This window comes from Eptatretus burgeri, chromosome 13 (assembly GCF_056783735.1).
Source record: "Eptatretus burgeri isolate ZD-2024b chromosome 13, Ebu_testis_v1, whole genome shotgun sequence".
NCBI lineage: Eukaryota > Metazoa > Chordata > Myxini > Myxiniformes > Myxinidae > Eptatretus > Eptatretus burgeri.
Genome location: NC_140973.1, coordinates 1,538,597 through 1,549,072, shown reverse-complemented (window position 1 = coordinate 1,549,072; position 10,476 = coordinate 1,538,597). Strand labels below are relative to the sequence as shown.

The window sequence follows — 10,476 nt, the reverse complement described above, 5'->3', positions numbered from 1 at the left end:
TCCCCTTTTCAGGTGCAAAAGACAGAATTTGGAAGCAATTGGGTTCTAATGGGAATGTGTGGTTGCAGAGCGGGAGTGGTTCGGGACAAGATTTGGAAGCAGACACAGAATTGAGGCATTTCGCCTTCTCACGAGTGGAGTTGGCTGTTGGTGCCATTTGAAGTGAGGAAAGGGATGGAAGGAGAGCACACACCAGAGACGGACTTTACAAGGTGCCACCAGATTTTAGAGGAGGGAGACGAGTGTGTAAGCTCATTCTTGAGATTGGACAGATGTTGTTTTCAGGCTCTCCTGAGGGTAGATACATACTTGTAATGATCTGAGGTTGCCTTCAGTAGGATTTGCCTTCCAGGAGGAAAATGCAAGTTAGTGTAAAGCAACTGCCTCACCAAAGCGTTCAGAGAACCAAGAGTAGGAGGATGGGTAAGATAATTGAAGATGACATGGGATGAATATGTGCAGAGGAGAGAGCAGGTTTCTGTGGAAGAATTCCCCAGATGAATTAATATCAGTGGTGGTGGATATAGTAGACCAGTCCTCAAGTGTATTAAACAAACAAACAAAAAAAAAAACATGAATAGGCAAAGCGCAAATGTAGAAGCAGGTCACACTTTATGATCCACGAATCTGTGGGCCATAAAGTGTGGACCATTCCCTCTGCACGAATAGAGGGACCGCGAAAGTCGGGGTCCCACAGTATAGCATTTTCCCTTCGTGGTGGTCGTGCTGAAAGATAAAGATTCAAACATATATGCCACAAGAGAAGAACAAGTGTGTTGATTTTGTGGCTGTGAAGGAAAGCTTTGCTTCTCACTCGAAAGTGACATCCTTGATTTTGACAGTTTATTTCATCAGGAGTCTTAGTTGATGAGCATAATTTAATTTTAATATCTCTTTATTATCTCGACTTTGACAAAGGAGAATAAGGTATTTGTTACAAGAGAACGATTAGTATATCATAATGAATGCAAATGGCGCACAGGTGAAAGTTTTTATTTTAATTTTAAACAGAGTTGGAAGTGCAGGTGACCAGGAGCTTGTCTGAAGAACCTATTCCTTGGACTCTGACATTTCCAATGACTTGGTCCAGTCACCATAAACCTGCAAAGCTGTAATGAGATGTACAAGGAACAGATTTTTTTTTAAAATCACAATCCCTCCAATAAGGATTTTCTCAAAACATTCACCAGAATTAGGGGTCATCTGCATATTGTCAGAGACTCCCAAGGACAATCCACTCAATCCACCCAAGGATAAGACTCCCAAGAAGTCAAGGATGTGCTATTGTATTATGGGATCCCAAGAATGCTCCAAATTCCGTTTGAATAATACGATAGCTGATACTCCATGTGTGTCTCATTCCAATTCCACATTCTTCCCCTCCTCTCAGTGATTTTTAAATTAACAGGTCTGAAGACGACGATGGTTCACGAGCGGTATTTGATGATGTAGATTGTTTCAGAAGTCAAGGATGAGACAATGTGATAATTTTTGACCAAGTTATAAAAATGATCAACATGATGTGGTACGAGTGACAGGTTATTAGCTGCAAAATGTCGAAAACCCGGTTTCGTTCAACAAACTTAATTGACTTAATAAACTTAATTTTTTCTTTAAAAATTTTGACCTTTGCACAACCTTTAAAGGTCACAAAACAATGTTGTGGACATTAAAATAAGGAAACAGGATACGTGCTATAGCTTATTGGAGTTAGTTCGTCGAAGAAGGTCGAAAACCCGGCTCGATTCCCACAACTTTGAAAATTTGACCTTTGTGACCTTTAAAGGTCAAAGGTCAAGGATTATGACCTTTGGTGCAAAACTTACTCTGGAACATTCCAGGAACAATATAACGTCATATAGGCTATATGGCATTTCACACTCATCAGATTATCCATACTTTGATGAAATCAGCGTAAAAACAAACTTGAAGGGGGCGTCACGGGCAAGGTGTTCGAGATAGAGAAAAATGGTTTCAAGACTTTCAGTGGGGAATGACCTCAAGATTATGCATAAAAAATATTGTCATCCTAGCTCTCAAAGTTTGGGTGGTCGTATGATATTTATGTCAAAATCGCAATTTTCTAAGTTCGTGACCTTGTGACCTTGACCTTGGGACGAAAATGAAAAATCGAGCTCCGTGGGGCTATGCAGGTGCCATTGGGCTAACGAAATACCGAAACCCCTGTCAGATTCGACAATCCCCTCGGAGAAGATGTAAATTGAAATCGGCTACCCCCTAAAAACACGTTTTTTGGGCGTGGCTCTGCCCATAATGGGCGCACCACGCCCATTCTCAGGAAAACACAACTAGATCATGATATAAACCTCCCACCAAAATTTTGTCAGGATCAGATCAAAACCCACGGAGCTATGCTCGGGACAGACAGACATACAGACAGACAGACACACAACAATAACGAATATAGTGGTCAATTATTTTTTTCGTGAAAATATTTTTTCGTGAACCAATAACTCGAGTGAGTAAACTTGAACATCCTGCTTGCTTTTTTGAAAGTGATGGTGTTAATTGCTACACCAATGAAATCTATATACTAATAAGTGTCAGTCACTGCGCCTCCTCCATAACTCCAAAACCACGAAACCTCGTGGCCCCAAACTTTGCATGCACATCAAGGGAACTCCAAGGTTGTGCATGGATGAAAAGTGTGCGTTTGGATTAATTTAAACACCTCTTTTGAAGATGATTAACGGCCTGATTTAATTATCCATTATCAAGGCGTCATGCCTGGTCAGCTCGCTCTCACTCACAGGGGTCTGAAGTCGCCATTTTTTGGCCTGTAAAAGATGCCTCTACTTGGAACAGGCTGCAATGGTTTCTTAACGATAAAGTGCTCAATTTTTTTTTCTCACTTTCCTCAATCATATCATTGAACGCCTGATCATACCTAAGGATCGCTGTATACATCACTTTTGTCAATGCTATCATTTTCAAATGAGGAGCTTGGAGCGATTTCATGCATTATACAACACGATTTTCCACGATATACTCTCATGGACTAAGTAAAGTATACAATCGAAATATTATTTTGGTTTTGAGGATCGGATCACGTGGACTAAACAAGTAAAAAAAGGAATAAAATGCCAGAGCTTTTTGCTGTACAGGGTTAAAGGGCTCGCCCATATATGAATATGTATAACGGAAATGGCCGGCAGTCTACCGGTCGGCCATCTTCGATCAGATCGCAGAATAAAGTGAGGTGCACGTGCATGCCATCATGTACTGTGCTTGTGCCAAGTTTGAACAAAATCGGACCGTGCATATCTGAGAAATGGATGAGGACCGATTCAACATCAGGTTTTTCACAACTAAAACGGCCGCCTGTTGGCCATCTTGGATCTGATCGAGAAAAAAAAAATGACGGGCATATGGAAGCCATCATTCATTATCGGTGTGTCGAGTTTGAACAACATCGGTAAGGTCTAAGAAAGAAATGGTTGAGGACGTGGTCGATACCAGGTTTTTTCGCAACTAAAATGGCTACCAGTCAGCCATCTTTGATCAGATCACAAAATAAAGTGAGGTGCACGTGTATGCCATCATGTATTCCCCAACATTACTAGATCATAATTGTGAAGTTTCACGTTCATTAAGCAGTTCCAGAGAGAACATTCTTTAATATTTTTCTTCAATCCAATATGGCTACCAAACCATGTGACCTATGACATCATAATTATCATCAAGAAACATTCTACATGAGTAGTCGCTCTGATGGTAAAAAAAAAATTCTTAATCCGATAAGCGGTTGCAAAGAGAAACACCAAAGTTGTGTGTACAAACAAACAAACAAACAAACAAACAAACAAACAAACAGACAGACTCAAATGCAATAGCCTCTCGTTCAGCAAGGGTAAAAATGTTTTCATTGATTTCCAAGAAATGAATCCCCACATCACAGCAGAATATTCGAGGACTACACACGCTCGCTCTAAGCTGTCTAGTCTGGGTTCAAATCCCGAATCAGCTATAAACTGTCATCCCCATGATTCACAGGCAGAGTGATTCATCAATGTGTGTGCTGTCTCTCGGACGGTCGTTAAACTCGACGTCACATCTGCCTGAATTTCCACCCCCCCCTCCCCTCACTCCCACCCACCCTTATCCCTCATTCTCTCACTCTCAGGCACAATACATGAAGGTATACACGTGCACCTCACTTTAATTTACGATCTGATCAAAGATCGCCAATTAGTAGACTGGCAGCCATTTTAGTTGTAAATAAATATTGGTTAGCCCTCCAACTCTGCACAGGCAAAAAAAAAAGACTAAAGCCATGGAGGCTGTGGCATTTTATGTCCTTCTCTTCTTGTTAAGCTTCGCTTTGTTCCCGTATGCTGGTCTGATTACTACAATGAACGGTGCGCGAGAAACAACAAAAGGCTCGTAATGGGAGGTAATTGTAAATGTGGACGCAAACAATGACTCATCTTACCTCTAAAACCACGATTGGTCGAAATTAAATTCCGCAATAACTAAATTGGAAGACAATAAGTTCACCGCGATTAGTTGAAATACCGTGATATTAGAACCCACAATATTTGAGGGTTTAATGTATGTGTGCAGGAAGGAAGGGGCAGGGAGAATAAAATCGAGAAAATAAAATTGGGAAAAGGAAAAGAAAGGTTTGATGGGAAAGAAATCTGCAAGTTTGAGAAGTTTGAGAAAGAAAGGTGAAGAACAAAGGAGAAGGAGGGAGGGGGGGATAGAGTGGAGGCGTTGGGGGGGGGGGGTAGTGGGACGGGGAGGATGTTCAAATTGCTGTTTTACAAATTAATATTATCCTTGATGCAGAAATTACTCTATATTGGACCATTTTATCAATGAAGATTAACAAGGTAAATATCATTTCAATTACTTCATGGGTGGTGGATACAATTTGAAAAGGTAATCTTCCTTACAATCAAGCTTTTCCCAGGTGTTGTCCATGAATGTTAATGTGTACGTAGCATAGCTCCAATCACTTACATGGATTCATGTCACATGTTTGTGTTTGCATGTTACACTGCATGCATTGCACATCCTGGCAACTCTCAACCAACTGTTGCAAGTTATCATAGTCCTGTAACAAGAACACAACAATCAATCAGGATAAGGTGAGATCCAAAAACAAACATTTTGGAAGTACGAACTTGTTAGAATTAGATATATATATATATATATATATATATATATATATATATATATATATATATATATATATATATATATATATATATATATATATATATATATATATACACACACATATACATATATATATATATATCTTTTTGATGAATGCAGTCCAAATAGGGGACTTTCTAATCAAATTGCAAATGACCTCACCATGTTGATCGAAGAAACCGTAGCATTTATTTTGCCAAAAAGAAGCCCGAGATTAGGATGTGATAAAGAAGGTGGAGCAGGTCGACTCGCAGGGCACAATTCCCTTTTGTACATACACACAAACTCCTCCTGCAGTTGAGTGACTTCGGACAGCGCCTTGCAGAGTTTTTCGAGATCCACGGGTTTTGAGGTTGCGGGACCATCAGGTATTGCTACCTGTTCCTAAAATGGGGGGGGGGGGGTTGGGGAAAGTGACATCAAGTGGGTTAAAATTGTAAATTATGCTCCATGTAGTGGTGTGATTACATGAGGGTGGCTCAGAGTAAACCAGTACTTTTGTTGAAGGTAATCATAAAAATATTGACAAATCCCAGAAAAAATAGTCATCGAAGCAACATGTGGCAACTCATGTGTGAAGTGACATCACAACGACACAAAGGATTCTGGCTATTGTCAAGTTAATTCCAAAGACAGCATTGTGTGATGATGTTCTGGTGAAGAAAAATGTCAAACAGGCTGAAATTTTCAGATGAACAATTCAATGATTATATCTCACAGACACAAATGTGTTTGAGTGGGGCAAACGGTTTGAAAACAGACGTGAAAGCTCACACGCAACCATGTTGTGACTTCTGCAAACGTCACCAGCGTCGAACGGTTGACTTCAAGTGAGGCAATCATTGCATCAATGTGCAGGAAAACGTTATCATATTTAGAAGGGTGTAAAGCAATATTCATCGGCCAGGTGTGCACCAAAAGACCTCTCCTTTTATCAATAAGCAGTTGACATGGGAAGTGCTTAACCATCTCCCGTACAAACCAGATATCTCCCTGTGGTTTCTTTCTCTTTGGACTAATCAAGGAATATATGGGTAGCATCCGGTTTCAAAGATACTGGAAGGGGTACCCGGCTAAAAATCAACTTTCACCCTTTAAAAAATCGCGTGAATAAGTTGATATATCAGCTGCTTTTTTCGTATCCTTTTCTCACCTGTGTTGCAAGTCGAGCGAAAGACGGTGTATAATCAGAGATACTTTTTTTTTTTATAAGGCGATATATTTACTGGTATATGAATAACATGAAACGTTGAAAGAGAAGGTATTGAATATAGCAAGCGTTTTCTGATTCGAGTCAATATGAGAAACGGGATTGAATGAGGCTCACCATTATTATGTGAAAAAGGAGATGAAGGAGGAAGAGTTTTTGTTTTCATGTAAATTTAAACCGGCCCATCCATCCTCACCTTGCTCAGCTATATCATACTGTTTACAGATTGGGTTTGATTAGTGGTATCCTCTGTACCTAGAGGATAACTGTGGACTGAAAGCCCTTTTTCCACTGTTGCCTGTCTCGTGGGATTAAAGCAACAGCTGTTTCATAACAGACCACAGATTGCAAAATTCCTGTTTGTGTGCTAAATCAGAATGCTACAAATGATCGAGTCCACCCTTCTCTGGGTCAAAGTTTGAGTGTCTGAATGTGGCTTCATCTTAGTATATTGAATACTGTTGAAGGGCTTTGTCCCCTATTTCAGCAGTCATCCGCTTTGCATTGACCAAGGTTGTCATGGCTCTCCTCATCGATTTCACAGACAAGTCTTTCTCCTCTAAATACCTCGTTTCAAGACAGGCCAAGCTTCGAGCAAAAGGGTACTTTATGGGAGATTTCTTGACCAGCTTACACATCATTTTGACAAGAAGAGTTCTGCATTCCAGGAGAAATTCCAGAACACCTCTGCTCGACACCTTTTTGGTACAAATGGCTTCCTTGAAGTTTTGTCGGCAGCCAGTCCTCCATCGAGCTTGGAAAGCTCTGCCAAGTTATTTTGGTCACTGGCATCAAAGGAAGACAACTGCAACGCTGTCAGGGAACTTTCCTCACTGCTTTTCATGTACGTCTCGAGGACAATCTGGATAATGTTCTTCAGATCATTGGTGATGGATGGGAGCACAAGTTGATCAGTTTGATATTTGTCCAAAAATGGTGTAATTTGTTCACCAACAGACAAGAAGAATTTCAGTCTAGCTAATGTTAGATGCGATTTGACAAATTCCTCCGTGGTGGTAAAGGACTGATTTTCTGGATTTGTGATCTTCTTCGTGCTTACCATGTCCACATACAAGCGGATGGTGTCCCAGATTTCAATGGTTCTCGACGCACAGGGGCTGTTGAATGAAACTTCCGGTTGATACTTGGGCCATCAATAGAAAAATGAACAAGATTTCTTGGGTTCAAGCCTCCTAAAACTGAATGAAATTTAGCCTGCATGTCTTCAGCTGTGCAGTGTCCAACAAACATGGAATCAAGATATCTGAACCTAACTTCATCGTTTTCCCACAGTCTTATGTGGAAGTCTAGTTGCTTCTTTTGATTCTTTTTGTTCAATGGACTCATCAAATAGGAGCACATATTTGCTGTCTACTTCCTGTGAAAAGAGACTTTGGAATCGGGGTGCAAGACCAAACACATTCAAATAGGCAGTCTTCCTTTCAACACACTTAAACTGGGCAGCGATGCTACAAACCGGAAATAATTTATGGAACAGGAGGCCTATGTCCTGGAAAGACTCGTATGAATAGGGAGACACTATCACTTTCAAGGCCCAAAGTATCTCTGCTTTGAGAACGTCATCCCTTGTTGCATAGTCTGCAATGGATGAGCTGACACTTGCGCTGGCTGCACTTGTTGGGAGTTTTGATCGGGCAGTTTGTGCCTGGGATGGATCTGTAATTAAGCAAAATTCAGAACGATTCAACCTATTCTGTCACTCATTATATTGTAACCATGATGGAAAAAAAAAAGAGTTTGAAAATTTGTTTTTCATGCATGGAGTCAACTGCAATTAACAATTACCCCCATTTTCATTAAAAAAAAAAACTTGAAGTCAACAAATTATACTCTCCACATGAGAGTTTGATTTTCATACGACTCTCATTCACTCAGAGACCATGTATCAAAACCAAACAATCGTCCTTGCATTTGTTCAACTCCAATTATGACACCTGAATTAGCAATATGGGGTGACGTGAATGGAGATCCAAAAACTGCATGGCAAATTGGTCGACCGCCCTAACAAATTGATTGTATAAGAAAATGGCGTAAAATTAGTGTGAAATTATCGCTGGGCGCTAGCATGATCTAACATGGCAATCATGGGATACGAAATGTTATATCAGCAAATTTCTCGAAAGTGATTGAATCACCAAAGTGACTGCATTTTCTGACAGAACGAATCAATCTACAGTGCCTACAGAAAGTCTACACCCCCTTTCAATATTATCACCTTTTGTTTCCTTATAGCCTGGAGTAAAAATGCATAAAATCAGATTATTTTCCACCTTTATTTCCACATGGTAACCCACAATTTCCAAGTGAGAAACGAGTTGTAGAAATTTCAGAAAATTAATTAAAAATACAAAAATCCTGGTTGGATAAGTGTCCACCCCACTTATAATAGCAATTGTAAATGAGCTCAGGTGTAACCAATCACCTTCAAAATCACACACCAAGTTAATTGGCCTCCACCTATTAAATTGTAGTGATTATGATTATTTCAGAATAAAATCAGCTGTCCCCCCATAGGTTTCCTCCACTGGGTAAGGCATTTCACAGGAAAGACTCAACCATGAGGTACCAAGGAGCTTTCTAAAGACATCTGGGATAAAGTTGTGGAAAGGCACAGATCAGGAGATGGGTATAAAAATATTTCAAAGGCCTTGAATATCCCTTGGAGCAAAATCAAGACAATCATTAAGAAGTGTAAGGTGTGAGGTACCACCAATAACCTGCCTAGATCAGGCCGTCCCTCCAAACTGGATGGCCAAGCAAGGAGGAGACCGATCAGAGAGGCCACAAAGAGGCCAATGGCAACTTTTAAAGAGCTACAGGCCTCGATGGCAAAGACTGGTCACTGTGTGCATGTGACAACAATATCCCAATCACTCCATAAGTATGGCCTGTATGGTAGGGTTGCAAGAAGGAAGCCATTACTCAAAAAAAGCCCACATCGAGTCCCGTTTGAGGTATCCAAAAAACACTCTGGAGATTCTGAAGCCATGGGGTAAGAAGTTTTGTGGTCTGCCAAACCCAAGATGGATCTTTTTGGCCTGAATGCAAAATGTTACGTTTGGCGCAAACCCAACACAGCACATCACCCAAAGAACACCATCCCGACTGTGAAGCATGGTGGTGGCAGCATCATGTTATGGGGATGTTTCTCATCAGCAGGGAATGAGGCACTTGTCAGAATAGAAGGGAAAATTAATAGAGCAAAATACAGAAATATCTTGGAGGAAAACCTGCTGCCCTCTGCAAGAAAGCTGAAAGTGGGACGGAAGTTCACCTTTCAGCGCGACAACGACCCGAATCACACAGCCAAAGCTACGTTGAAGCAGCTAAGGAACAAACGATAAATGTCCTTGAGTGGCCGAGTCAGAGCCCTGACCGAAATCCAATTGAAAATCTGTGGCATGACTTGAAGATTGCTGTCCATTAACGCTCCCCACGCAACTGAGCTTGAACAGTTTTGTTCAGAAGAATGAGCAAATATTGCCCAATCAAGGTGTGCAAAGTTGGTAGATACCTATCCCAACAGACTGACACCTGTAATTGCTGTCAAAGGTGCTTCCACCAAGTACTAACTCAAGAGGGTGGACACTTATCCAAACAAGATATTCTAGTTTTGTATTTTTAATTAATTTTCTAAAATTTGTATTATTTGTTTTTCACTTGGAAGTCGTAGGTGATGATGTGTAAATCTGATTAAATGCAATTTAATTCCAGGATATAAGGTAACAAAAGGTGAACATTTTGAAAGGGGGTGTAGACTTTCTAGAGGCACTGTAGATGAATGTTTGGATGAGCTTCAGAGAGACAGACAATAAATATAAACAAAATACAACAAGTATAAATACCTGTCTTGGAGCCAAAAGTATTCTGTAATATGGGAAGTGGACCGGTCATTTGGAATCGAATGTGACACCATACTTTGGTGCCTGGCACCTCTCATGTGACTCCTAAGTGTACTTTCCTCCAAATTCCCGATATCGAATGTCTTCTCACAGACCCTGCATCTGGCCTAGTGAAAGAACTCCTTCACGAGCAATTCCTCTTAGTCAACATGACTTAGC

The 10,476-nt window shown here is 40.5% G+C and overlaps 1 protein-coding gene across 2 annotated transcripts in view; it reads right to left on the bottom strand.

Moving 5' to 3' along the window:
• Positions 1–821: 821 nt before the first annotated feature.
• Positions 822–10,476, bottom strand: part of HAUS7 (HAUS augmin like complex subunit 7) — a 43,249-nt gene continuing 33,594 nt past the window's right edge. For both annotated transcript variants that reach the window (XM_085850775.1, XM_085850777.1), the window contains 3 exons: positions 5,347–5,568; positions 4,987–5,080; positions 822–1,109 (listed from right to left, as the gene is read on the bottom strand). In XM_085850775.1, the coding sequence (XP_085706901.1) occupies positions 1,051–1,109; positions 4,987–5,080; positions 5,347–5,568 (375 nt within the window). In that variant the 3' untranslated portion in view covers positions 822–1,050. The remainder of the gene's footprint in view (positions 1,110–4,986; positions 5,081–5,346; positions 5,569–10,476) is intronic.